This window comes from Neofelis nebulosa, chromosome 10 (assembly GCF_028018385.1).
Source record: "Neofelis nebulosa isolate mNeoNeb1 chromosome 10, mNeoNeb1.pri, whole genome shotgun sequence".
NCBI lineage: Eukaryota > Metazoa > Chordata > Mammalia > Carnivora > Felidae > Neofelis > Neofelis nebulosa.
In genome coordinates, this window is record NC_080791.1 from 107,192,361 (window position 1) to 107,220,335 (window position 27,975).

Below are 27,975 nucleotides of genomic sequence, written 5' to 3' on the forward strand. Positions count from 1 at the left end.
GCCCGACCGGCAGCTCGAGGGAGGGCGCCCCCCGCCCGCGGGGTCCGGGGGCCTCTCCCGCCCGCCGGCAAGCCCCGCCTCCGCGCTGGAGGGCGGCCGGGAGCCCGCGGCCCTCCCCGCAGCCCTGCGGGTCCCCGGGAGGCTAGCGGAGCCGCGTGCCCGGGGCGGGGCCACGCGCGATTGGCCGCGCGGGGTCGGGGGCGGACCCGCGGCGGGCCGGTCGGGCGGGCGCCGACAATGAGCCTCCATAAAAGGGAGCGGCGGGGGCCTGGGGCCCCGGATTGAGCCCTCCCCGCCCGGGGTCCCGACGCGCTCGGTCTCGGGGAGGCCCGGACGCGTCCGTCGCAGGCCGGGCGGTGAGCGGCGGGCGGCGGGGAGGGGGCAGCGCGGAGCGGGAGGCGGCCCCTGGCTGCGCGCCCGGCCTCCGGCGTCCGGTCACCGCGATTCCCACCCCCTCCCGGCCGCACCATGGCCCTGAAGGCCGAGGGCGCCGCGCTCGACTGCTTCGAGGTGACGCTCAAATGCGAGGAAGGGGAGGACGAGGAGGAGGCCATGGTGGTGGCCGTAATTCCGCGGCCCGAGCCGATGCTCAGAGGTGAGGATGGAAGGGGACCCCGCTTCCGCGGCCCGGGCCGGGCGCCCCCTCCCCCTCCTCAGTCAGGGGTTCCGCCGCCCCCTCCCCCTCCGGCCTGGGACCCGGGCGCCCCCTCCCCCTCCGGCCTGGGGCCCGGGCGAGCTCTCGCTCCGCCCCCTCCAGGGGTTGGAATCTGGGGCCTCCCCGAATTCCCTCTCCCCCGCCCCCGTCCAGGGTCTGGAGCCTTCGATCCACACCCGGCGCGCTCCGGATCTTCCGGTGCCCGAGCGCCCCCTCGCCCGGGCCCAGCACCGGCGGCCGCGGTCTCCCGCCCCGCGGGGAGAGAGGCAGACGCGGGGGCCAGGCTGTGTTCTAGGCCGAGGGGCAGCGAGGCCTCCGGGCCGGAGGCTGGGCGCGGCAGCCTGGTGTCCGGAGAGATCCCGAGGATGCCGCTCCCCAAGAGGAGGATTTTCAGGGCCGTCTGCGCAGAAAGCTTTCCTGGTCCCCCAACCCCCCTTGCATCCCAGGCCTTCCACTTGCGTAAGCCACAGGTGTCAGATTCTAGCGCTTGAGGGGTGAATGAGATTGCGTACAGCCTACTCCGTTTAGGGAAAGACGTGCTTTCGAGGGGTACCCTCAGCCACGCAGGAAGGAGATGGCCTCGGGAGGGGCTTTGAGGAACAATCTCAGAACACTTGGTTTCCCCTCCCCCTTTGCCAGTTTCTTTAGTCCGCAGAATCTTGCAAACCTTTAGAAAACAAAGGGCCATCTTCCTGGAAAACTTAATATTCGTGAAAATGCAAAAAAAAAAAAAAAATTTTTTTTTTTTCCATGAAAATGCAAATATCTCTTCATCCTCAAATACCTGTTCCCAAAGCGGGGACTGTACCCAAAAGAGATTGAATTGAGAGCAAGGCCATTCATTTAACCTCAGCAGAGCGTGCTGTCTCCCTGCGCTGTCTCTCCTTTTTGGAATCTGGAGAGTTCTAAAACAAGTCAGGGAAATAAAGATCACTACCCTTCTCAGAGCTTTGCATGGAACAGGTTCTTTCCTTGCTTTTGCTAGTATTTGTTGAATGCTGGATGCCAGGCTGTCTCAGTTGTCCTGACAACCGTGCAAGAAGCACCCTATTCCCCACTGTTAGGGGTGAGGAAGAAGTCCGGAGAAGTTAATTCATTCAACAGGTCTTTGTCAGGCACCTACCGTAAGCCAGGCGATTTTAGACTGGGCGCGCTAAAATGGCCGCAAAGAAAGAGGAAACGTTTTTTTCTGGAACGTATATATAAACGAGTGACCAAGGACAAACAAACAAATGCATCGCGTGTCAGGTGGAGATAAGTGGTTCAGAGAACACTAGAGCAAAGAGGGGAGAAAAAAGAGCGAGGGCGTTTTATTTGGAATATCAAGTGGTCAGGAAAGGCTTCTCTAATAAAGTGAATTTTGAGCACAGGCCCAAAGGAAGAGAGGGAATGAACCTTGCGGATAATTGGAGGGAAAGCATCTTAGGCAGACGGAATCCTAAGTGTAAATATCCGAACGCAGAAGCTTTTTGAAAGAGTTGGGGTAAGAGGGAGAAAGGATGGATTCAAGGTTTTTGGCCAGAGCAGCTGAAAGGACGGGCCTCCCACGCACCGAGACAGGAAGGCTAGGACGCAGACGCGTGCAGCTAGCGAGTTACGGTTTCTTTTTTTTTTTTTTTTTTTTTTTTAACGTTTATTTATTTGTGAGACAGAGAGAGACAGAGCATGAACAGGGGAGGGGCAGAGAGAGAGGGAGACACAGAATCTGAAACAGGCTCCAGGCTCTGAGCGGTCAGCACAGAGCCCGACGCGGGGCTCCAACTCACGGACCGTGAGATAGTGATCTGAGCCGAAGTCGGACGCTTAACCGACCAAGCCACCCAGGTGCCCCTAGCGAGTTACGGTTTCAACGAGGTCAGTTAAGAGATGCCACACAAGTGGTGTGGTCAGATAGGCATCAAAAACGTGCGTTTAGATTCCATGGGAGAGTCTGGCTGGAGGTACAAATACCAGAGTCGTCAGCAGGCAGACAATGGGAAAGAGGTAGACAGAAGGGGTCCAAGAACTAACCAAATTGGGGAGCTCTCCAGTGGTTCCAGGTTAGAGACTGAGTCAGTGCCTCAGCACACATTTTTTTTTTAACATTTATTTATTTTGAGAGAGAGCGGGGGAGGGACAGAGAGGGAGAGAATCCCAAGCAGGCTCTGCACTGTCAGCACAGAGCCCAACCCAGGGCTCGTTCCTGTGAACCGTGAGACCGTGATCTGAGCCGAAATCAAGAGTCTGCATGCTAAGCACTGTTCTTGATGCTGGAGATATGGGTGTGACCCATCAGAAGTCATGCCGTTCTGGAGCCTACAGTCCAGTGGGGAGACAGTGCACAAGTAAAACACGTGTTAGGCCAGGTGATGGGGGGCTGAGGAGTGAAGGGGAGTGGAGTGCTGGGGTGGGGGGGGGGACGGACAAATGGCAGCTTCCTGCGGGGAGCAGAGAAGGCCTCATGAGAAGACGGTTCTTCAGCAGCGCCCTGAAAGAAGCAGGAGCCAAGCAGGCACCTGAGAAGATGAGAAGGAACCAGCACAAGTGACTGGAAGAGAGTCCCAGGGAAGTACGAGATGAACCCACCGGAGGTGATGCCCGGAAGCCAAGTGGCAAAAATCAAGAGGGAAGAAGCGATGAGTCCGAACATGAAGCTTAAGGACCAACTGCTGGGTTTAGCATTGATGACCTTGACGAGGGCTGTTTTGGAGGAATGGTGGGAAAGAGCCCGATGGCAACCAAGAAGAGGTCAAGGCTCCCGTTCACAGTCACGTGGGACATAGGACCTGGATCTTCTGAGTCCTGGCCAGTTCTCAGACCCATACCGAATGCCACCGCTCACATGCATCCCTAGGTGTTGGGGCCTCCTGTGTTTGTGTTCCATCCCATCTTAACCTGAGAAGGTGAGAGGGAGGTGCGGCCAGGAGAGACCACAAGGATTCCGCGGAAGCACTGAGCCGCCAGGCTAACGTGGGTCGAGGTGCAAACGGTTTCTGCCCTGCCAGAGCTTGTGGTCCATGTGCACGAAGAGTGGATGGGAGGCAGACCAATGAGATCACACCTGCAGGTGCTCTGGAAAGGGATCGTGACGGGATAGGATGGCCTTTTGAAGGTGCCTCACCAGGTAGAGAAACGGGCATGCCTGTCCTTCACCGACTGAAGGCTCACCAAGCATCTCCTTTGTGCCAGGCCCTGTGGGGACAAGAAGATGATGACATTTACCGATCTTGTCCTCCAGAAAGGATGCGCAGTGGCCTGGAAGTCAGGTCGGATACAACCAGCTGCCAGGGGTGGGAGGTCGGGAGACAATCCCAGGAGTAGCTTTTCGAGCAGGGCCATGAAGGAAGTAGAAGAATTTGTCAGACTGGTCAGGATGGTCTGGACAGTTGTGCCAAGGCCGAGGACATGCGGGAACACAGCCTGTTGGAAAAATCTGTGGTCCGAGACCAGATTGAGAGAAGGTCCAGAGTGAGATAGCAGAATGCCAAGGCACTCGGGTTGTGTTTAATCCGGTCAGTGCCTCGCGGGCTGCAGGGGAAGGGAGAAAGAGAGACTTTGGGGAGGAGTGTTCTTCCCCTCCCCACCCCCCACTGCTCCACCAAGTTTGGGGAGTCATGTTGTGAGTATTTCAGGCCATGGGCACTTTTGCTGATAGCACTCTCCGGCACCTCTCCCCCTGCAGTGGCCCAGCAGGAAAAGACCCCACCACCTAGGCCCAACCTGCTGGAGGCGGGCGGCGACGGCTGTGAGGAGCCCAGGCAGCAGGTGTCTTGGGAACAGGAGTTCCTGGTGGGAAACAGCCCAGGAGGCAGCGGGCGGGCACTGTGCATGGTGTGTGGGGCCGAGATCCGGTCCCCCTCCGCGGACACAGCGCGCATGCACATTCTGGAGCAGCACCCTCACACCCTGGACCTGAGCCCTTCGGAGAAGAGCAACATCCTGGAGGCCTGGAGTGAGGGGGTGGCCCTTTTGCAAGACGTCAGAGCTGAGCAGCCTTCTTCACCCATCTCAGGTAGTTGGAACTGGGGGTCAGGGGTGGAGGACACAGGGAAAAGTCGGGACTCTGGGAACCCTCGGAGCTCACTGGGTGTTTGCCACCTGCCACCTGCAGACTTGGGCCAGGATGTCGAAGCTGACCCAGACTCTGACCCAGACCCTGCCAAAATGCCAGCAGAGATTGTCGTCCTCCTTGACTCTGAGGACAACCCATCTCTCCCGAAAAGGAGCCGGCCCAGGGGACTCCGCCCCCTCGAGTTTCCTGGTCAGTCTTTGGAAAGCCCTTATGGCCGAGCTGGGGAGAGGGGTGCATGCGCCCTGTGTTCTGTGTGGAGAGAGGCTCAGGCGCAGCCCGTTCTTTCCTGCTCTGTTCTTTCTTTTCGCAGGGGTGGGGGGAGGAACGGAGGGAGAGGCGCGACCCCTTCTTTTCTTTTTTCTTTTCTTTTATTTTGGTTGGGGGGACAAGGGAAGGAACAGAGGGAGAAGTGCAGCCCCTTTAAAAGGTATGGGGTCTTTTCGTTCCACAGCTGCCCCCGCCTCAGAGCCAGGAAACAAGAAGCCCCGTGGTCAGAGATGGAAGGAGCCTCCTGGGGAAGAGCCAGTTAGAAAGAAAAGAGGCAGACCCATGACCAAAAACTTGGACCTGGACCCAGACCCTGACCCAGGTGACAGGGAGGCCCAGTGCGGGTGCGGGCATGGGCTCTGGCCACGGTGCTCCGAGAGGAAAGCCAAGCTGGTGAGGGGGGCGGTGGGGTCCAGGTCTTTGGATTCTGGCTTTAGTAGCGATAGGCCGCTCAGACCCACAGTTCCGTCTTGTGCTTCCTTTCAGACCCCCCATCACCCGACTCCCCCACGGAGACTTTTGCGGCTCCCGCTGAGGTCCGGCACTTCACCGACGGCAGCTTCCCCCCTGGCTTCGTCCTCCAGCTCTTCTCCCACACCCAGCTCAGGGCCTCAGACAGCAAGGACTCACCCAAAGAGGGGAGAGCTGCTGAAGGGGGCCTTCCCCAGCCGGAAAGCCCCTCTCCAGGTGAGCTCCTGAGAGGGGACCACAAGGGAGGGTCAGACAGGCACGTCCCTGGGGTCTGGCCTCGTCAAGGCTGCTCTGCAGCAGAGTCTAGGGAAGAGGTGGTTAGCACTCAGGTCTCCTGAGAGACGGGGCCAAAGGCAGGCAGATTTGAATGACAGAGACTGGCCAGAAAGCTGAGCTGCCCGGCTGGCTCCTGGGGAGTATCCTGGAATTGGTCATGAGGTTGGGCTAGGCCAGTGCTTCCAAACCCATCACCACACTTAAGGCTGATTCCACCCGGAACCTGAGGTGCCCACCTCGCCCTGGTGGAGCAAGGGCCTGAGCGGGACTAGAACAGGAGAAGGGACCCGTGGTGAGCTCAGCAGGCACCTCGGTGGAGACCGCAGGTCAGCGAATTGCCCGATGTTAATGATCAGCGCACGTGTCTGTGTCACGTTCAACCGATTTTCGGAAAGTTTTGCGTGTGGTTCATCTGGCCCTTGGAAAAGTATGTTTCGTGTAGAAAGGCTGAGTCTCAGAGAGACGGTTCCTTCTTCCCTCGGTCCTTGTATTCGTGTCCTGTGGCTGCTGTAACACATTAACCACAGACGTTAGTGGCTTTTACAAGAACACAATTTACTGTTCTTTAGTCCCAGAGGTCAGAAGCCTGGAATGGGTCTCACTGAGCTAAAATCTGGATGTCGGCAGGGTCACGTTCCTTTCTGGAGGCTCCTGGTGGGGAGGGAGGGGGTCCATTTTCTTTTCCTGCCCAGCTTCTTGGAAGCTGTGTGCATTCCTTGGCTTATGCTCTCCTTCCATCTTCAAAGCCAGTGGTGACCAGTAGAGTCCTTCTGAAGATTCCGTCTTTGGTCTGTCTCTTCTGCCTCCCTCTCCCCGATGGGGACCCTTGTGATTACATCAAGCCCACCCAGATCATCCAGGACAATCCCTTTATTTGGAAGTCAGCTGATAGCAACATTTATTCCACTTATAGCCTTAATTCTCCCTCGCCACATAACTTACTGTATTCGCAGGTCCTGGGGATTAGGGCAACCTCTGCCTGCCGCGGTCACATAGCCGAGCAGTGGCAGAATGCAGGTTAGACTGGAATGCATTCTAGGAGGGCAGAGGCTGAGCCTGCTTCCTCTTCGTCTCTCCAAGCCAGACATCTCAGGCTCAGGAAGTGGTTCTTACAGGAGTGACTGAGCGGCACACACAGTCCCTCGTCCCAGCCTGTCTGAAGTGTGCATTCGGAGTTAGAGCTCAGGGGACGAGAGCACACGAGGTGCCGGGGGCTCCCCAGAGCAGGGCTCTCAAAAAGGAGGTGTACTTTTTGCATAAAGAAAACAATGCAAATGTGTCCCTTCTGCTCCACCTCGCTCACCCGCGGGGACCGCTATTAATCAGCTTGTATCCTCGAGACCTTTTACAAAAAGCTTAGTGTGTGTGTGCGTGCGTGCGCGCGTGTGCGTGCACACGTGCACTTGCGCTTAGTGATGTTTTACCAAAGTGGGTTCCGCTTTTTCTCATCTCGAGGCAGGCCTCACCCCTTCACGTAGATCACGGTTTTAACTGTCTCAAGTTTCAGCTTGAGCCACATTCCAGTCCTGCCTCCCCGAGACTGTGTGCTCTGCTTGGACTTGAGCGTTTCCCGAGCTTCCTCGTTCTCTTCGGTGGATCACTGCTCTAAATGGCTGACCGCTTCCACTGTTTAACGGGTCTTCTGGTTTCATTCTCGAAAGGGAGCCTTCATTTTGAGTCCTGGGATACCCTGGGCCCAAATTCCACCCATCTGGAGTGGTGAGTAGCTGAGAAGGGAGTCCCTGAGATCTCAGGTTCATATGGGGTGTGCGGGCAAAGTCTCCGAGGCCTTGGGGCTCAGTAATTTTGTGAGAGGGTTTTTCTCGGCAGTGGTGAGATCTAGGGAGGTTGGAGGGGGCCGGAACCCGCAGCAGACGCTGTGCGGCGCGGCGGCAGGTGTTCCTGCGGCCCAGCCCTGAGGGAAGCACTGTGGAAAAATGACATGAGTGAGGCAGCCTTTGTACCCAAGAAACTTAACTCTCTGTTTCGGGGGTACAGGTCGGAGGCAGTGCCGCTGCAGGTAAAGAATGGTGGGGTGCCCTCCGTAGTTCTGTGCAGAGAGAGCACAGACTCCGGAGTAAGGGTGTGACTGTTTCCGGATCCCAAAGCTTGGGCAGATTTCTCAAAAACCTGCAAGGCTTCCGCCAGAATGTCTTCACTTTGAGTTGCGTTACGTGTTGAAGTTCTTGGAAGATTCCGAGGAAAGATGCTACCACTTTTTAAAAGTTTGAAAGTCAGAGATCCGAAATTGGGGAAAGGGTGTTGTAGTGAGGTCAGCTGAGCTCATAGATACAAATCTGAAGCCAGGGAAGACTTTCTAGAACTTTCCAAGGGCCTGGCAGGATGAGGGTGGGGACGTGTGCAAGCCAAGAGAGAAGGTAAGCCTTAAAGACCCCACTCACAAGTTGTGGGAAAAAGAGCGTCTTTGTCTTGCTAGTGTTCGATGTGAGTAAGACCTGGAGACCTGGCTTTTAGGATTCCTTGGCCAGGCCCAGGACGTTTCCAGGCTGGGCCAAGGAGAAAGTGTGTGTGTGAGCTTCACAAGGGTTAGGGTCCTTGTTCACTGCTGTATCCTCCGCACCCAGTAACGCGCCTGGCGTAAAGAAAGCCGTCAGTAAAGACTCCTCAAAAGAAGAGTGGACAGTCCCTGCCTTTACTGGTCATTTGGCAGTGACCTTTTCAGAGTCGCTGCTCAGAAACAAACCTTGATGAGAAAGGAGAGAAAAGGACTTGGGCCCACCCTCTGGAGAAGGCGTGTGCAGGTATGCACACGTGCACAAATGTGGGGGGAGTGGAGGGGAGAACAAGGCTGGGGAAGCAGAGAGGTTTGGGCTTCCCAGGAGAGAAGGGGACCAGTTCTGGGCTTGGAGTGCAAAAGGGACTTGGCTTGGCCCTGGGGACTAATAAATCAGTCCTCCTGGCCTGCTCTTTCTTGGCCCTGGAGCCCGAATCATGCGTGATTTCTGGCAGGACATGACACCTCTCCTGATGCTCCCCTCCCCACCCACCCTCACCTCTGCCCTCCATGCTGCCAGAAAGAATTGGTACTTAATCCTATTGCTTTAAGAAGTCCGTAAGTTAGTGAGCTCTTACTGTGTGCTAGACTTGTTAACGTCTTAGTGTGTTATCTCTTTAAATTCCCACAATCACCACGTACAGTATTATGATTTCCGTTTTGAAGAGGAAACAGCCAGGGGGGAGGTAAGGCCCCTCTCAGGGCCCCTCACCTAGTAAGTGGCAGCCTGTGTGCGTTTCCACCTGTGCCCATCCCCCTCCAGCATCCGAGCTGCATCCTCTGCCTTCACTCTGCTGCTGGGACTAAACGGCTTCTGGAACAGCCTAGCCCTCTGGACCCACTGCTTGCACCCACCCCCACCCCCACCCCTCCCCCACCCCCCCCCACCCCCACCCCCCCCGCTGGCTGCTCTCCTCCCTGTCCACCGTCAGTTTTTCCCTCTCCTCCAGATCTTACCCAGCAGCCTATACCAAGCTATGATGTTTCCCTTCCTGGCCTCTTTTTCCTTCCTAGCGCCTGCACCATGTGTCCCCAAACCATTTCAGCAAAGCTGGGGAGCATTTTCTACACTAACTGGCTCTCGTCTCTCCGGGAGCCATTTCCATTCTCCCATCTCATGCTGAAATTGCTTTCTTGGCAAGGTCGCTGTTGACTTGTCTAAGATAAAAATCCAGCGGTCAGTTCTCTGTCCTTACCTTTCCTGATGACGGCAGTAATGGTGACCTTGCCTCATAACTCCTTCCCAGAGCCGCCTTCCACCCTTGGGGTCCCAGGCAACTGGCCGGGTCTTCCTCCAGCCTCACCCGCTGTTCTCTTTCTCCTGCCTGTTCTTCTGCACATGGATCTGACGGTTATCTTTCCTCCCCTTGGTCGAATGTGAGCTGCTTCAGGTCAGGAAGTGTGTCTGTTTCATTTCCCATGATCTCCCCATTTTCCAGCACGGGATCTAGGTGCTATTTACATGTTTGGCGAGTGAGGGGCTAGATGCCTGAACCACGGGGCAGGGCCTTACTTCCAGAGCAATCCAGGCCTAAGTTCACATGCTCACAGCTCCCACCCAGCTCTCCCCCTAGGTTCCAGCCTCTCATCCAGGGGCCCGTGTGACATGTCTGTGGTTGTCTGTAAGATCTGTCAAACTGGCGTATCGGAACTGAAGCCCCACCTCTACCCCCACCCCCAGCCTTCTCTCCCCTTTCTCCATTCTGCACTTTACTCAGGCTAAATAAATCCTTAAGAGTCCTCCTTTTCCGTTTCCCAGGCTCCGCATCAAGCAGTCAGCAAATCCCATTAGCCCCACCTCCAAAACCCGTTCGGAATTCACCTTCCTGTCTCCCCCGCCACTGCAGCTACCCTGGTCCAAACCATCTCTTGCCTGGCTCCTTGACAGCCACCTCACTGGCCTCCCAGCTTCTGGTCTTTGCCCGCTGTGGTCTGATCTCTTACAAGTAGCCAGGGTCCCTAATGAAAACCACGTTGGATGTTGTCGCTGCTGTTCCTGTCCCACTCCAGATAAAAAGTCAGGGTCCTCATGGTGACCAGCGATGCTTGCCCCAGCGAGCATCTTCCCTCTCCTACCCTCTCCGGCCCACTCTGCACAGGCACCGGCCTGCTGTTGTACGGCAGCAGGCATGTGCCAGCAGGGCACCTGCGTTCGCTTTTCCTTCTGCCTGGAATGCTGTTCCCCAGCTATCCACATAGCTGACTCCTCACTCTTTGTATGTTTCCGCTAACATACCCGCTGTATAAGGCCCTCCACACTGTCCTGTCCCCTTCTCTGGTATACATATGTATATATATTTTTTCTTTGCTTTGTTTCTTTCCATACATAACACAGTGCATCTTGTATTTGTTTATCTTATTTATTGGCCCCCGCCACTGGAACATCGATTCTAGGAAGGGTACTGGGTCTGCTCCATGCACTGTCAGAGCTCTAGCAGCAGGAACAGTGCTGGGCACAGCGTAGGTGCTCGAGAACCTGCAGTTAAATTCAGGAACAAATGAATGGGATTGAGCCTGCTCTCAAGGAGCTTCTAGTTCGTCAGAGACACGGGGGAGCTCATGCAAATGCAGAGTGGAGTTTGCTCAATTGTGTAACACGCTGGCAGCCGTTAAGCGGTTTTGATCCTCCGCAAACTGTGCAGCAAAACTGTGCCTGTTTTCTCGGCCACGTTTTAAATCCAGTCTCTAAAAACAGCCTAGGAAAAACACCACAAACCGATGCGTCTCAAAACAGACGTTGCAACAGTCCGCATGTTCTGTTTTGCTTTTCAGTGTAAAGTAACTTCTGCACGTGCCCGTGTGGCTGCTCGAAAGCTCTGAGGAGCCTGCCCTCCCCTGGGTGAGGGCCCGGTTTTGCTTATTATGAGGTTGCTCCCCAGCGCTAATCCCCCCCGATTCCTGATCCCTGTGTGGTAGGTGCTGACTCTCAGGAGGGGATGAGCCTGGTGAACGTTGCAAAGCGGGGCTGGGGTGCTGAGCCAGGCCTGTGCATCCAGGATTCTCCCCTTACCCTGCGTACCCATTCAAGAGCCCCTCAGTGGGCAGAGCTGTGTCTTACTCTGTTTGCGAGTCCCCACTCGCATCCCCTCTGCCCACACGGGGCAGAAGCACTGAGGCTAGGGTGCCCAGTGAAGTTTTAGATGAGAGAGTCGACTGAAGGTAAGAGCTGAGCAAGGCCTACAGCACTGAGCCTCTGGGCACCAGGATACACGAGGGAGGAAGCCTACGACGGGGCATGACTGGCTTATGCCAAAGGAGCCGTGACCTCATTTTCCGGTCGCTCGTGGTCCCTGGGTGAACCAAGAGTGGAGCTTCTCACTGTCCTCAGGGTCCCCCTCATACCAGGCTCTGGGCTGGGGAAATGAGGGCCCGGAAATGGAGGTGCGGTTTGCAGAGGCCTTCAGGGGACGTCCTTGTGGTGGGGGTCTGGAGGGCCCTGACTTGTGTGTGCTCTCTGCTCCCATCCCTGCCCAGCTCCCCCTCCGGGGCTTCGCGGGACATTGGATCTCCAGGTTATCCGCGTACGGATGGAGGAGCCCCCGGCAGTCAGCCTCCTGCAAGACTGGTCCAAGCACCCCCAGGGCGCCAAGGGTGTGGGAGCAGGTGACACCCCAAACTGGCCTACGGTTCTGTCGGAATCCAGCACCGCTGTCGGGGGGCAGCCAGAGGCAGGGAGTGGTGTATAGGTTCTTGCTTTCCTGGGGAGGGGGGGAGGGAAGAGGCAGGGTCCCCCTTTGGCTTATCACTCAGAGCTGCCCAGCTCGGCCACCTGATGGAGAGAGTAAAACTGGGTGCCAAGGCAGGCTGGAGGAGAGGAAGGGGGGTGGGCAGCATCCACTGTCACTCGGGGGCATTGGCAGACGCTCCCGGCAAGGCATGGGGCCGGGCCCTGAGATGGGCAGGCTGGCCTGAGGGCAGTCGTGCGGTAGGGCATTGGGCCTGTGGAGAACACCTACCCCAATCCTTTTGCTGACCCAGACCTCTCCGTCCCCCCTCTCAGCCCCCACCATTCTCCCTTGGCACAGTGCCTTACACAAGAGGTGGTCATGATGGGGTTTGAACTGAGTCCCACTACCTCGGGGGACGCCTCTCCTCCCCCACCCGTTCAGGCTCCTAAACCAGGAGGCCTCCATTACCTCTTCCCGTTCCATCCCTGCAGGAGGCCCAAGCAGCCCACCTGGGGGCTTTTGTTCACTCCCTTCTTTCACCTGTTTTCCTGTTGTATATATCTCCTTTGTTGACAATAAATTATTTTTTTTTATTAAGAGAGTTCCGTCTGGGCCGTCATTGCGGGAAGGGGGGTATTCAGCCTCCTGGAGCGACCTTGAGGGACAGGAGGGCTGAAAGAGCGTCCTGGGTGGGAGGGCAGAGCAGGGCCAGGCCAGGGCTTTGGTGGCTGGAGGGCTGACTTGGTGCCAGTCAGAGGGACACCTTGCCCCTCCCCCCCGCCCTTGAGATGGGGTCAGAAACACCTTTAACATTTTGTACCTTCTGACTCACTCAGTAAGCCTCTAAGAGAGCCTATGGAGGTGCGGGGAGGGGCTCAGTGGCACTTACACCTTAGGAGCTGAGACATAACCTGACCTTTCTAAAGTGAAATGGTTGTGCCCGCAGCGGAGAGAGATGCCTCCCCTCCCCTGCCCCATGATGCTCCAAACTGCCCTCTCGTTGACTTAATTAAACTCCCTCCTCTGCCTGGTTTCCCCATTCCCTGGACCAAGAGGTGGTCCATTTGGGGTTTCTTCACCAGATTCCTTATCCTCCTAAACCAGCATCACAGGCCAAATCCATGTGGGGTGTTTTTCTCCCCTTGGGTGACATGGGCTCTGAAAAGGAGCTTGGGGAGCTCTGTCTCAGACCCCAAACCCCACTGCCACATTTAGAATCCAGAGGCAAATGGAGGAACGGGACAGTCTATCCTCTGTACAGAGACTACTTTTCTGCTCCTGATAAATACTGTGCATTGGGGGAGAGGTAGGGCATAGATAGGACTCTAGAGGCCTTGTTCCCCTATACCACTGACCCAGCCAGCTTTTGAGACCAGCCAGGAAGGACCTGGGTATATGCTGTGTGCTCCTCCGAGCTGGTGTCACCCCACGCGTGGACCAGGCGTGAGCGATCTCACAGCGTGGTTGCTTCCTGGGATGCGGTCCTTTTCTTTGACAGGCTTGGGAGAGGAATGCCCGGTTGGGAGGGATTAGAAGGCACGGGTGTGGCATGGCACGTTGTAGAAAAAAGGCAGCGGGCAGCGGTTCAGAACATCTTGTGTCCCAGGTGGCTTCCCCGATGCATGAGGTCAGGTGGGCCACAGAATCCCCCACGGCATCTCCACCACTGTTTCTGCAAATCGGTAAAACTTCTGTCGGACTTCACAGGGGGTAACGGTAGTGTTGAAAATCGGGCTTTGAAACACCAATGTGAATTATTGCAGGTGATTTCCCACCCTTCCAATCTTGTGACTGTGTTTACATTTATGCCAATGTGCTTTTAAATCCACGTGGCTGTGTTGCTGGGTGTTTACAACTGAAAAAAACGTATAAAAGCTCGCTGTAAACTCCTGAAGTTAAATGCACCTTTGCTGCTGTTGATGTGACTGATGGCCGGCCCAGTAGACTGTGAGCTCCTTCCGGGCAGGGACTAGGTTGCATTGACTTTGTTTTCCCAAGGCCCTGCTTAGGGGCCTCGCACACAGTAGGTGCTCAAATAAATGTTTGTCAAGTGCCCTCTTGGTGTGTCTTCCTATGCGACATTTTCCCATTGCAAGCTGATCCCTGGCGTATGGCTCCCTGCACAGGGTTGCGGCCATGGTGACTGTGGGTGGCATGGTTGTCTTGTGACTTTACCCCCACATCTTGGTCGGCAGGGGTCTGCCCGGCCTTGGCTGGGACCCTAGGGACTGTATGAGTGTCTGTGGCTGGGAGCTCCCTGTGGGCACCCTGTGGTCTTCCTGGGAGAGGTGGAGGGCAGAGCCGAGGGCATGAAGTTTCTGAACATCGGTGACCCAGTGCTTGGGGTGTGTCCCCCCCACCCCCACCCCACCCCAGACCAGAACTGCCATCCCAGGGCTGCTGCAGATGTTTGCCCAGAACACCAAGGAACCCTCCCACGCTGTCAGCAGCCCGGGGCTGGTGGCGGCAACTTTCCAGGCATGATGCCGAGGCCCAATCACGACATCGAGTGAAGGAGTGGGGATATACCTGTGCCTCTAGGCCCCCTTGCTCTCTGAAACCAGCCACCTCCTGCTGCTCCCCCCTGACCTCCGTGGGGTCCAGGTAGGGGAGATCTTTCTGGATACCAGTAATAACCATAGAGTCAAAGCTGGTCCCGGACAAAGGAAAAAGCGGCCCCTTCCCTCCTCGGAGGGACACGGGCGTGTGTAAGGGCGTGTTTGGGAAAAGAAGACACCGGCTGGGCTCCCATGTGGCTCCCTGGCTGCATCGCTGGTCGCATCCAGGCTCCACAGCTCCTGCGGTCCAACCTCCTGTTCCTGTGTAAGATGTGCTCCACACCCCCGCCCCCCAGCCCTCCCCCGCACGCCTGGGTAGCTGTGTGGCTCAAGTGAGACTGTAAAGTCTTTACACCACCCCTGAGGTGTAGAAGGATGGGGAGCTGGAGAGGGAGAGCATCTCCAATGGGACCTCAGTCTCTCTGTGCCACCCCACCAGGGCTGTTGGGCCGCCAGAGGAAGCAGTGCTGGACTTCTAGTCTCCCCAACAGCACTGTCAATGCCTCAGGTCTCAGACCCCACATGCGTGTGACCTGAGGGAGCAGGAGCAGCAAGGAGGCAGTAGGTTGAGGGTGACTGTCCTGCCGGCCTCATATTCCACAAAGGTGAATGAAGGCCCCCCCCCCCCCGGGGGCAGGTCCCACGCTAGGAACTGCCGAGTGCACCCAGGACACGCACCTCGTCTCCATCGTGGGTCACCCTACGTTGTGCCCATTACACAGGTGAGGGATAGGCACGGCGAGATGAACGAGGTGACCAGCCTGCCATTCCAGAGCTGGTGAAGGAGCAGAGCCGGGCTGAGCCTGGAGCTATCTGACCCCAGCGCTCTTGTCTCCCACGCTGTGGCCAGTTTCTGCTTCTGGGAGGGACTGATGCATCTTCCCTTGAGGGCCTGGGGACCTGGGGTAGGTTCAGGGTGTGAGGCAGGGATGGGTCAGGTGGGAGAGGGGAAGGTCATTCACAACGGAAAGCGCTCAGCGCCTCCTTCGTTCCAGCACTTAGATGGTGGTGCCCAGTGCCCTCTCCATGGCAGTTTCCAGAGTCCCCCCCACCGGCCCTGGCACCTGCTGGGATCCTACCCTGTACCTGGCAGTGGCGACTGAAGGGACTCACAGCAGATGCAGGAGGGTGCTATCCCGTCCCAGGTGACAAGGTCTGGGAACCAAGCTGAGCGCTTTGAGGGTGGAGGGAGTCCTGCTTCTCACCTGTTCCTTTTTCAGAAAATGCCTCCTGGCCCCCCGGGTAGGCCCTGCCTGCTGCCCCCCGGCTTCACGGCTTCACTCGGCCACCTCTGATGCTGAATCAGGCCGGGCTTGGTATTTGGTGGCTACAAAAGCAGTGACTGGTACAACAATGTCCACGTGAGCTTGGGCCGCTCTAGGGGGCAGCGCATGGGGGGGGGGGGGGCGGCGTGCAGAACCTGCCCTCTCCCCTCCCACTCCTCCCTGACCTGGAGCGAGTCCTCCTGGGCCACCATAGCACCCACAGCTTCCTGGGTGAGCAGTTTGCCTCTGAGACACTCACCCACAGCCTTCTGAAGTCACAGCTGGGGACAAGACAGCGGCACGCTCTCCATACGTCTGGCCAGGATGAGTGCCTGGAAGAACAACGGGGCGTGATAGAGGAGCGCTATTTTTTCTTGTTTGTCTTATTTCTTTTTCGGTGGTAGATGTTTTCAAACACGCCCAAGAAAAGACGAAATGGAGTAGTGAACCCTGAGGTATCTACGACCCTGCTTCAACATACATATTGCCCAGTTTGGGTTTATCTTTGTCTCCCCACATCTCCCTCCCTTCCGGTTTATTTTCTTTTATTTGAAGGATTTACTTATTTTGGGGAGCGCAAGCAGGAGAGGGGCAGAGAGAGAGAGAGAGGGGGACTGAGGATCTGAAGCGGGCTTTGCCCTGACAGCAGAAATCCCAGTGCGGGGGCTTGAACTCACAAACCGTGAGATCATGACCTGAGCCAAAGTCAGACATTCAATCGACTGAGCCACCCACGGGCCCCTCCTGGTTTATTTTAAAGCAAATCCCAGACATGGTGTCATTTCATCTGTAAATAGGTTTGTTCGTATCTCTAAGAGACGGTCTTCAGTGAAATACATCAATATCACACTTCAAAAATTAATAGTCCCTTAGGGCACCTGGCTGGCTCAGTCAATAGAACATGCGACTCTTGATCTCAGGGTCATGAGTTTAAGTCCCACCATTGGGCATGGAGCCTACTTAAAAAAAATTTAATAATCCTTTAATGGCATCTAATATCCAGTCAGCGTTCATGTTCCCCAATTGGTCCATGAATGTCTTTTTGTTTTCAATTTTCTAATTGTGGGCAAAATACATATGCCATATGCCATAAAATTTGCCCTTTTACACAGGTTTAAGTGTGGTAGTTAGTACATTCACATTGTTGTGCAACCAATCTCTAGAACTCTTCCGTGAGTCTCTTTTTCACTTTTTTTTTTTTTTTTTTTTTGAGAGAGAAGAGTCAGGGAGAGGGGCAGAGAGAGAGAGAAAGAGAGAATCCCAAGTAAGGTCCACACTCAGCACAGAGCCAGGGCTCAGTCCCATGACCTTGGGATCAGGACCTAAGCCGAAATCAAGAGTCAGATGCTCAACTGACTGGGCCACTCAGGGGCCCCCCTCCATGAGTCTCTTATTTATTTATTTATTTATTTTTTATTTTTTAATGTTTACTTACTTTTGAGAGAGGGAGAAAGAGAGAGCACAAGCAGAGGAGGGGCAGAGAGAGAGGGAGATCAGAATCTGAAGCAGGGTCCAGGCTCTGAGCTGTCAGCACAGAGCCCAATGCGGGGCTTGAACTCACAAACCGCGAGATCATGACCTGAGCCGAAGTCAGACGCTCAACCGACTGGGCCACCCAGGCACCCCTCCATGAGTCTCTTTTTACAGCTGATGTGTTTGAATCAGGAGCTAAATAAGGTCCACACATTGCATTTCAGCAACCTTTCTCTCCTTTTTTTTTTTTTTCTTCTTTTCTCGTTTCTTTTCTCTTTTCTTGTTTAAGAACCTGGTGGCTTGTTCTATAAACGGAATTTCCTCCATTGTGGATTTGGCGGATGGCACCCCTGTGACGCCATTTGGCATGTTCGCCCATGAAGGGATGCAATTTTGAGGTGGGAGGGCACTGCAGAGGGCTTCCTCGGGAGGAGACATTTAAGTAGAGAGAGAGTCCTGCAGCTAAATGGGGAAAGGCAATTCCGGGCCGAGGGGACAAGATGAGCCAAAGTTCTGTGGCTCTCATTGCCCAGGGACTCACAACCAGCCTGCTATAGCCCAGGCACTGCATGAGGCACCAGGAACCACACTGTGTCCCCGCTCTCCCTGGGGTTAGCGCTGATCTTCCCAGGGAGGGAGGCAGGGGAGGAAAGCGGGAATTTCGTCTACAGACACTCTGCCTGCCGGCTCTAGGTGTGGCTGTACAGCTGGGAGGTATGCGGGGACATCCCCTTGGCACACTGGTGACTCCTGGCCTGGCCTGCCCCCTACCTCCTCCAGGAAGCCAGGGAGAGCCCAGGACACCAGCTGGTACCAACCCCCTCTGCCAACTCTAAGTTGGATGTTGGCCCACCCGACATCCTCGTGAGATGGGAGCTCCTTGGGGACCGGTCTCCTTCATGCCACCACAGGCTTCGCTTCTTTCCGCCAGTCCTTCCTTGTAGCGCTCACTTCTCCTTGGGATCAGACTCGGCACCACCTCCTCTAAGACGCCTTCCTTGCTACTCCGTCCAGTTCCCGTGCTCCCACAAGCCCCAGATCATCCACTCAGGGTATCTCCCTCTGAACCCCATGAAAAACTGCCCACTTCTGCTTCCTCCTGGGTTGCTCACAGGGCCTCTGCCAATGCGGCCGCCTGGCACCGCATCCAGGATGCCCAGCCTTTTCAGTGTCAGTGGCCACAGAACCCTACCTGTGGACAGTGACGCAGTTATGGGAGCGTTGGTTGGTCCAAAAGGCGACTCTCCTCCCAGAACAGACTCTAAAGGTGGCTCCTCTGCCTGATGCCCCTTCCCCGCCCATCCCTGCCCGCCCCCCCACAGGGTGGTCATCCTGCTGCACCATGAGGACATGTGAGCAAAGCCGGAAGGGACACTGTCCCCTCCATCCCAAGCATGGTGGTACCTGACCATGACTGAAGAAGGGTGGGAGGGATATCGTTGCTGGGTTTGGATTTGGAGACTGTCTTAGACCTCGAGCTGCTGTAACAGAATACCATCAACTTGTGGCTTATAAACAGCAAATCTATTACCGTTCTGGAAGCTGTAAATCCAAGATCAAGGTCCTGGCAGATTCAGAGCCTGCTTCCTGGTTCATAGAAGGCAGGCTTGTCCTCACGTGATGGAAGGGACTGGGGAGCTCTGTGGGGTCCCTTTTATGAAGGCATTAATCCCATTACACATGCAGGGCCCTCCTGACCTAATCACCTCCCAAGGCCATCACCATCACCTTGGGGGTTAGGATTGCAACATACGAATCCTGGGGGGACACAGACATTCAGACGATACCATTACAGACGACTCCATAGAGAGCGGCAAATCCGGCTTCCCCTCATTGTACAGACAGGGAGCCTGAGACCCGAGGGTGGGGGGGAGGGAGTTACCTAATGGCTCATGTGATCCATTAGTGACAGAGCTGTTGCCAGAATGGGCTCTCTTACTTCCGGTCCAGTGTTGTTCTCCAGGGAAGCGGAGAGGTTATAGCAGAGAGAATTAAAAGGAGGCTAGCGTATGCCTTCTCGTAAGAGCAGCCTACGCAAAGCGCTGGCCATCCACCAGGCTCTGTCTAAGCATGTTTCGTATATTAACTCATATATCCTCACCAATCAACCTTATGAAGCAGGTGCTTTTATTATCCCCATTTAAAAGATGGGAAAATTAAGGTAGAGGGAGGTTTAAGAGGCTTGCCCGAGACCACACAGCTCCCAAGGAGCTCCCCTGGCAACAAGGCGTGTGTGTTAGCTCACTACCCTATTTGCCTCTCATGGGCTAAGATGACTGAGGTCGACTCCCCTAGCAAGGGACTGAGCCCCTCTACACTTTGATTTCCTTATCAGTAAGCCGGGGAAACAACAGTGCCTTCTGCTCATCGTGACTCTGGCAATGCCTGCACAGTACCCAGCTCTCGGTGCGTGTTAGCAAAACCAAGACAGGGGAACAAGAACGGTGGTTGGGCAGCGACACGGATAACAAACGTTCTAGACCATCAGTGCTAAGGTGCCAATTTTTCACGCTCCAACATCTCGGAGATATCCTAAGTTCAATATGGTGCCTGGCAATGGAGATAAAGCGCACGATGGAAATTCAGAGGCATCAAGAAACACAGGACAAAACGCGGCAAGATGGGAGGGTCTGTGGCCAGTCAGGGGGCATACGTGGGGCTTGCTTCGCCCCAGACATCCGACTCTTGATCAGAGAGCAATTCTGGCCCCTGCCTCCCACCCTGGAGCGGGGCCTGCACTGAATGATGAGCATGCTCTCCAGCTTCACGGCTTGGAAGGAGAAAGATGAAGAGTTGCATTGTGTTAGAGGTGAGAGAATAAGGATGTCTTCCATTTGAGCAACCTTACCTCCCCTTGACTTCTTTCCTCTGTGCCCACCCACCCACGGGGGGAGGGCTACCGTAACTCCTTTGTGCCTGCCAGGGCTGGGAATCCCACGATCCTTGCCTTGCCTCATTCTAGGGGGTATCGCGACTGCCCTGGAGTGCTGGTCCATTTGGTTGGTTTCTACCTGCTCTGAGGCCTGTGGTAGATGTCTTTTTTATGTGTGCTTTGTCTTGTTCAGGGTAGAAAGCTTGGAATTACCTATTTTATTTTATTTTATTTTATTTTATTTTATTTTATTTTATTTTAGAGAGAGAGCACGCAAGCAGGGGAGGTGCAGAGAGAGAGGGGGACAAAGGATCCCAAGCGCGCTCCGCACTGACAGCAGAAAGCCCAACGTGGAGCTCGAACTCACAAACCACAAGATCACGACCTGAGCCGACGTCAATGACCGAGTCACCCAGGCGCCCCTGGAATTACCCTTAACTCTTCTCTCACACGCCCCCTAAGCCAATCCACTGAGGAATCCTGTCGGCCCTACCTTCCCAGTATCGCCCAAATCCAGCCACCTGTTGCACTGCTGCTGCCCCGCTCGAAGCCACTGAGCCACTGAGAGGCTCAAGCCTCTCCCTTGAATTCTCCTAAAAAGTCTCCTTCCTGGTCTCCAGGCTTCTGTTCCTGCTCTGCCCCTTTACCCGATTCTCAACTCAGTAGCGGGTCCACTCGTGCCATAGCTCCCCATCCCGTTCCGAGGAAAAGCCAAAGCAGTGGTCCACCCTGCCTGGTTCCCCATCACCTTTCGGCCTTCTCCTACTGCTCACTCTCCCTCTGTTCCGGTCCCATTGGCCTTCTTGTTCTCCTGCCTCAGGGCCTTTGCACTGGCCAGAAAGCTCCACCCCCAGATAGCCACAGAGCTGACTCCCTCACCTCCTTTAAGTCTTTGCTCAACGGTCACCTTCTCAGTGAGGCCTACACTGACCACCTTAGCGCTGCAGCTCCTATTCCGCCCACTCACTCCTGTAATCCGGATCACCCTTAGCTGACGGCTTTTATTTCCACGGCACTTAAGACCTACTGTGATGTTTGGTGTCTGTATTCGCCAACACTTTTCCCACCACCACGACTGGCTGCAGAACTTGTGGGGCCCAATGCAAAATGGCAATGCAAGTCCCCCTTGGCAAACATGTCAAGAGGGTGCAAGAGGGTGACAGCAGAGCATTAAATCAAGTTCGAAGCCATTCTAAGAGTAGGGCCTTTTGTGAGTGCCCAGGTCACAGGCCCGGGAAGCCAGCTCTGCCTATCACGCAAGGGAGCTGGCGAGAGCCCTCAACCAGGGCAGAAGTGTATTTGGAGCTGGGCTGTAGGCAGATTATTCTGGCACATCTGGTGGGATAGGTTGGAGGGAGTCTAGGCAGGGAGACCAGTTAGGCAGCCTTGTGAGGAAGAGGAGGGGACAGGTGGAGTGGAGGTAGGGGGCTAAGGGGTGGAAGGCAGGGGGTGAGAGCCAGAGTGAGACGCAGGGAGGAGGTGGAGTTTGCTCAGACAAGAGCATGACAGGAAAGACCCCCTTCGAGCTCACCTTCCTTTGCTCCTCCAACTCCTTCCTTCCCCCCACCCCCAGCCTCCAAACGCTACGGGGCACAGAAATCAGCCTTGTGTCTCCCTTTGGCCACCAGAGGGCAGACCATTCTCGCGGATTTTCGGGATGAATTTGGGGTGGGGGGAGTGGACTGTCCTCTGTCCTCACCTTTCCCCCTCATCTCCTTCTGTGTTCCTTCATCACCTTCTTCCTCGATGGCTGGGTGCCTGACTGGAGCTGGAGCGGGCCACGGGGAGGTGTCCTTGAGTACTGTAGGTGGCACCTGTTGCCATTTGAGAAGTCCGTCCGTCCCATCCTCCCATTGCGTCTGTCCAGCTGTCTATTTCTCTGGGTGACCTGGCCATGGGCTCCGCTCAAGATGGGGTAGATGGGAAGTGGAAGTCATCAAGTGTCAGAGGTCCGTCCAGCACTTTTTCCCACAATTCCTGGGACCTCTCTGCTCCTGTACCTTTGGGGACTTGCTGCTTGAGCCTGGTCTCTGGCTCCAGAGGAGATTCTGGCTTCTGCCCACCTTAAGGGGCTGTTGAGCCCTGGGATGGAGGTGGGGCAAGTTCCAACACGTCCAGGGGACAGCTTGGAGCTGCAGGGGACAGCTTGGAGCCAGAAAAACCAAACTAGCCTACAGCCTCTACCTGGTGAGACAATCTAGGAGGAAGTGAAGAGTGGACTCAGTTTGCCAAGCGGGCTTCCTGTTGGAGTTGAAGGCTCTTAAAAGATGAGAAAGACCTCACTTTATTGATGAAACTCAAGTCCAGGAAAGAAGGGACCTTCTCCAGGTGCCCATTCTTTGTGCCATCCTGACGAATCCTCGTTGTCAACCAGTTTCTCTTTTCTGTGAGTTTTATTGTCTTTGAAGGGATAAATGAAAAATGAATTAAGATGAAAATGTCTCTTGGGGCTGCTGGGCGGCTCAGTCAGTTAAGCATCCGACTTCAGCTCAGGTCATGATCTCGCGGTCCAGGAGTTGGAGCCCCGTGTCTGGCTCTGTGCTGACAGCTCAGAGCCTGGAGCCTGCTTCCGATTCTGTGTCTCCCTCTCTCTCTGCCCCTCCCCTGCTCACGCGCTCTCTCTCTCTCTCAAAAATAAATAAACATTAAAAAAATTTAAAAAAAAAGGGGGGGGGGAGAATGCCTCTCCTGCCTTGCTTTACAGGGGTATTTTACAAGGTAACTGGCGTGACTCAGTATCACCATAGTGCAATGTCATTTTGTGCTATTTTGAACAATTAAAAAAAAAGGTAAGTGGAATTCAAAGATGTTATTTAGAATGTCATCACTGAAACAGAGGCATAAATTCTCTTAATATAAGGACGTCGAGGAGCCCAAACTCAGAGATGTTATGTAATCTTTCCAAGATCACATAGCATTTTCATTCCACAGAGCTGCGGCTGGAACACAGGGCTGGAGGGGGAACCCCTGTAGCCTCCCACAGCTGGGAGGGAGACAAGGAGGCCGACCGGGTGCCTGCCCCGGACCTTAACAGTGCGGATTAGATGTGGGTTGTATGGATAAACAGAATCCAAGACAGACGATGGCAGGTGAAGAATGTTAAGTAGACAGGTAAAAGACGCTGCCTTTGACAGGTGACACACATGTTGATAGGTTGGATGATAAAAACGAGATGGATTTTACGAGCGGACTGATGAGCGGACAAGCAAACGGGGAAGTTGTTTTAGAACCAAAGGATGCCAATCGTTGGGACGGCTAACAGCCTTATTTTCTATTTGGTCAAACAATAAACATGCACAGGTGATCCACGCTCCCCGTTCAGGTTTGAAAATACCCGGAAACTGACGGAAAGAAACGAACAGTCCGACCGGGTACCACCCCAGGAACGACTCGGGGCTCGCCGGGTCTCGGGTGTTGCCGGAAATGGCCGACGACCGCGGTCGGCTGCGGGGCGGGACGGGGGCGTGGCCGGTTCCCTGCACGCGGAGCGGCTTCGGGTGTTTCCGGAAACCGCGGCGAGCCTGCTTGAAGTGGGCGGGGAAAGGCCTATGGGCGTGGCTGGAGTTCCCCGAGTGGCTTCGTAGATTTCCGTAAACAGAGCCGAAGCTTCGTCTTCGGAATCGAGGCGGCGCGCGCGTCCCCAGGAGTAATCTTCTTCGGGTGTTTCCGGAATTCACCCGTAGTCCGAGGCCCGGAGGAGGAGGCGCGCCCCCCGCCCGTACCTCGCCGCTTCGGATGTTTCCGGCTGCTGCCGGCGGAAAGAGCCGAGGGCCGGCGGTGGTGGCGGCCATGTTGGGAGCAGCAGGTCCGGCGGCGGCTGCCTGTGTGCCGGGCGCGGAGCAGTGCCGCTGAGGGCAGGGGAGGAGCGAGGCAGGCGGCCGGCTGCGGCGGCAGAGAGTAGGCGGAGCGGCGCGGCCCGGCCGAAAGGCGGCACAGCCCAGCCGGGGGTCGGGGGGGTGCGGTCCGGAGCCGCTCGGAGCCGGCGCGGCCTAGCCCGAGCGGCGCATCCCCGGGCTGGCGTGAGCGGCTGCCCGGCCTCCCCGCACCCCCGGCCGGGGCCCATGCGGCGGGTGCCCCTGCTGTGAGAAGCCCCGCCCGGCCGGGCTCCGCGCCTTCCCTTCCCTCCCTTCCTCCAAGCTTCTCGGTTCCCTCCCCTGAGATACCGGCGCCATGTCCAGCGCCCGGACCCCCCTACCCACGCTGAACGAGAGGGACACGGAGCAGGTAAGGAGCCCCGAGGGCTCCCCGAATTCTCTGGCTGGGCCCCTGCACCTTGCAGAGCCTCCTCCCTCCTCTGCTCTCCTCGTGCCCCTGCTGCCACCCTGCAAGCCTCGGCTGCCCTGTCATCTGGCTCTCGGCCTCGCACATCCCCCTCTCAGTCCCGTCCTGGGACCCACCTCGTCCCGACTCCAAGCTGCACACTTGCTGACCCCCGTCTCCCCTCACCGCCCTCCTGCGCTCTTCCGTATTATCTCCCTAGCTTCCCCTTCTCTTCCCTTTTTCTCTCAGGGGCCTTTTCTGGTCTTCCTCCACCCACGCTTAAAGCCGCCACCCTCCTGCTCCTCGAACAGCACCCCGCGATTTGCCCCAGATCGTTGTCCCCCTCTTCCTCCCATCTCTCCAGCCTCGCTTCTGCTCCTCCCGCACCGGTTCTCCCAGTCCCTGGTTATCACCCTCAGGGTCCTTGCCCCGGAGTGTGTTCTCGATCCCTCTCCTCTTCCAGTTCCCCCGCTTCCCCCCTACCCTTGCTTCCCCCCCCCCCCTTCCTTCTCCAAATCGTGCTCTCCCTCATGCTTGCAACCCACCAGCTCCACCCTCATCACCTTTCCAAATGGTTCGCCTACTCTTTGCTCATCACTTTCCCTTCTTTTCTCCAGGAGCTCCCTGGTGCCTCGCGCTGGCATTTGTTGCTTCCGTGTTTCCCAGACTGCTGTCATGCGCATAGTTTTCCCACAGGTTGTCTTTGGGGTTCCAGTCTGAAGGGTTCCCTTCAGAGTCTGGATCCCTCGCGTTCTGCCCCACCCCCCCCACCCCCCTCCCACCCCCCCAGGGGTTTGGCTGAAGTCTCTCCGCCTCCTGTTTCTCCCTGAGCGCTTTACCAGCCTGCTCCCCGGACTTGTCCTTTGGAGGGAGAACATCCCTCCGGCCCCACTTTATGGGGACAACCTGTTGCTGAGTCCTCTCCCCGGCCACGCTGCATTACCCTTCTGTCTTTTCACACCGCAGCACGAGCCATGATGCCTTCCTGTGTCTTCACTCCTGGCTCTGTCACTTTTCATAGTTTCTTCCTCCTTGTTGGGTACCTTCCGGTTTCTCTGCCCTCACCCGGTCTTCCTCACGCTACCTGCCTCAGTGAGGCTTGCGTTCATCTCCGCGTTAGTCTCTTGCCTCCTTCACACCGTATCTGTTTGCCCCACCGAGGCCCCTGTCCTTTCCCTCCCGATGGGCTAGTCTTTGTAACTCGCCGTCCGGGCATTCAGCGTACTAGTTTCTTGAGCTATACGCCACCTCCTCCCCCCCCTCCTCGTCCTGGCAATCACTGCTATCATCTGTCACCCAAGCTTTAGCGTTTTCTGTGTCACCCTACCTGTGAGCTGAGAGGCGTCCGCTTTCCACCCCTCCCCTTTCTGTCACCGTGTCCGGCGTCCCTTGCTGACTGCTGGCTGCTGTGTGGAGAGTCCCCTGCCTGGCACACCCTCGTTGGCGGAGAAGTTTACTAGGCCAGAAAAACTCGAGTCGAAAAAGGAGCTCTTCTCCCCTGGGGCTGCAGCGCTTTTTTTTTTTTTTTTTTTTTTGCATCCTTTTCCCTTATTACACACTTTATGTTTTCCTGTCGCGCCCTTCTTTCTCCGCAGCCCGATAGAACCGCCGTTATGTTCTCTCGCGTGTTCACATCCTTCCCTGAAAAATCTTCCCTCGTTTCATTGTCCTACGTTTTTCTCTTGTGTCACCTCCCCCCCCCCCCCCCCTTGCTCTCTGTCACCTGGGCAGTCAGGAGCTCCACGAGCAATTGTGGCCCCGAGTTTTTCTCTGTGCTGGTTGACCCTTTCGTTACTGACGGATTGATTGCTTCTGGGGGTGAAATGAGTTGAGGGGGAGGGATGGTGAATTTCTGTTTCCTCGCTGGGTTTTGCAACTGGCTCTGCATGGGACTGAGGTCTTTGGAAACCAGAGCATGGTCTGTATCTCAGGGTCTGGCCCTCACTTGCCGGCTGTTTTCTCTCCTTGCCGGGAACCTCTTTTTCTAGGCTCTCTTGAGGTTCCCCATTCCATTCCTTTTCCTGTCGCACCCTCTGTGTTAGCAGGTAAGCCCTGCTCACCAGAGAACTTTCCCAGACTGTTGATTATGAGCTGGTAGGAGGAGGCCAAGTGACTGACTGGCACCCTCAGGCATGTGGGGAGTGGTTGTGGAGTGCCTACTCTCTCCGCGAGGCTGTGGGGGGCATTGTGTTCAGCAAAGTAGAGTAACAGACTGCCTCAATGTGGTTTCTTTGTGCTGTTTACCAAATGTAAATGTATTCCCGCCGTGGTCTTTTTTTTTTTCTTGTGATGTGTGCATTGATTTCCTCTCTTCCCTACATGCCTCGAATACTGCTGAGCGCATAGTAGGAAGTCGGTGCACACCCGCTGATTCGGTGCGAGCTAATCGGGTGAGCCGGTCGGGAACGGAAGCTGCCCCTTCGCTAACTTCGTCTAGAGCCACGGCTGCATACTTTGTCGTCCTGTTCCAAATTATGAATTACTCATCCTGTTTGCACTCTTTGTGGACTTAGGCTCCCCTGAGCCACTTCATCGCTTCTGCTGCCCGTCCTCAAGGTAGCCAGGCATACTATTTGCTCGATACTAAGTCTCGTCCCGGTGACAGCGCAGCCTTTGAAAAAGCTTGGATATACCAGCTACCGGCAGATGCCCGTATTTTTCAAACCAAGAGAAAAGACACGTAGCAGCCCCTCGCGTCACGAGGCCAGGGATGCCAGAAGCATTGGCCTCCTTTAGAATAGCTCGTTGCCACCAGGTAAGAGCAAGGACGCTCTCAGTCCTGTCGCTGTTCTAGTTGAAATAGTCACAGAAGTTCAGTCGTTGCGGTAAATTCTAACATTATGAAATAAAAAGCAAGGGGTTTGGTTGGGCTGATCCCCTCCCTGCAAAGATTCTCTATCACTGTATTTAGGTTTAAATTATTTAAGCTGGTTTCCCCAGGAAATGGGTAAACTCTACTGGTTGTCTTCAAGCTCCAATCTCTTTTTTAGCTCTTCCTCTCCCCCTTTCTTTAAAACATGTGGCTGATGAGAAGCTGTTTCCAGGAGCTCTTTGATCACATCTGAATTAAACGCACATAACACACACACACACACACACACACACACACACACACAGAAAATGTTGAAGCATAAAAATAAACCTTGTACTGCAGGAAGATTGCCTGTTTGCTGTCGGATTCTGCTCCTAGCACTGGAAGTGGGAGCTAAAAGAAAGTCAAGCCCCCCTCTTTAAGATGATTTTTGTGACACCTGGTTTCGAATGTGCTTTTTTCCCAGCTCTAGACTCTTCTTTCTTTTGCAGGAGGGTTGTGACCTGGGGCTGGTAGTTTTGGGGATTCTCAGTCTGTGAGCTGAGCTTTCTGTCCAGTTCTCCGAATGGCTCTGCTGACCTGGGGGCTTGGCTGTGGTGACAGCAATCAGCATGTAGGATGCCTGTCCTCCAGCCAGCGGCGGCGGCAACAATAGGCTAGGCAGGTGCAGAGAGGGGTCCAACTTCCCAGAGTTCACCTGCCGCTACTACGTGGAACACCTGGGAGGGGGGCCGCGTGGCTTCAGACCCGCCCCACCTCTGGGCCTCAGGAACCACGAGCGAGAGGGCTTCCGGGGCTTCCGAGGGAAAAGAGGAGGCTTTCGGAGGCTTTC

General features: G+C 55.7%; 2 protein-coding genes and 1 long non-coding RNA gene across 5 annotated transcripts in view; 2 read left to right on the forward strand and 1 right to left on the reverse strand.

Annotated features, from left to right (window-relative positions):
- The first annotated feature begins 223 nt into the window (after window positions 1-223).
- Window positions 224-12,504, forward strand: SPINDOC (spindlin interactor and repressor of chromatin binding). Of its 3 annotated transcripts, none has more exons than XR_009250064.1 (7): window positions 225-595; window positions 4,317-4,646; window positions 4,746-4,895; window positions 5,158-5,295; window positions 5,460-5,660; window positions 7,222-7,439; window positions 11,710-11,823. XR_009250064.1 is itself a non-coding variant. In XM_058689399.1 (6 exons), the coding sequence occupies exons 1-6, from the start codon at window positions 469-471 to the stop codon at window positions 11,919-11,921; spliced, it is 1,158 nt and encodes a 385-aa protein (XP_058545382.1). In that variant the 5' UTR covers window positions 224-468; the 3' UTR covers window positions 11,922-12,504. The 3 variants fall into 3 exon arrangements, 1 of the variants encoding a protein (XP_058545382.1); XR_009250065.1 differs by having other exon boundaries at window positions 7,228-7,439; XM_058689399.1 differs by lacking the exon at window positions 7,222-7,439 and having other exon boundaries at window positions 224-595; window positions 11,710-12,504.
- Window positions 12,505-12,623: 119 nt separating this feature from the next.
- Window positions 12,624-27,031, reverse strand: LOC131488065 (uncharacterized). Its single transcript, XR_009250068.1, has 3 exons — window positions 25,659-27,031; window positions 15,986-16,058; window positions 12,624-13,758 (listed from the first exon to the last, which is right to left on the reverse strand). It is a non-coding gene; the product is annotated as an uncharacterized LOC131488065 (long non-coding RNA).
- MARK2 (microtubule affinity regulating kinase 2) overlaps window positions 24,156-27,975 on the forward strand; it is a 57,149-nt gene continuing 53,329 nt past the window's right edge. The window contains 1 exon segment of the mRNA XM_058689398.1: window positions 24,156-24,295. Coding sequence (XP_058545381.1) covers window positions 24,242-24,295 — 54 coding nt within the window. The 5' untranslated portion in view covers window positions 24,156-24,241.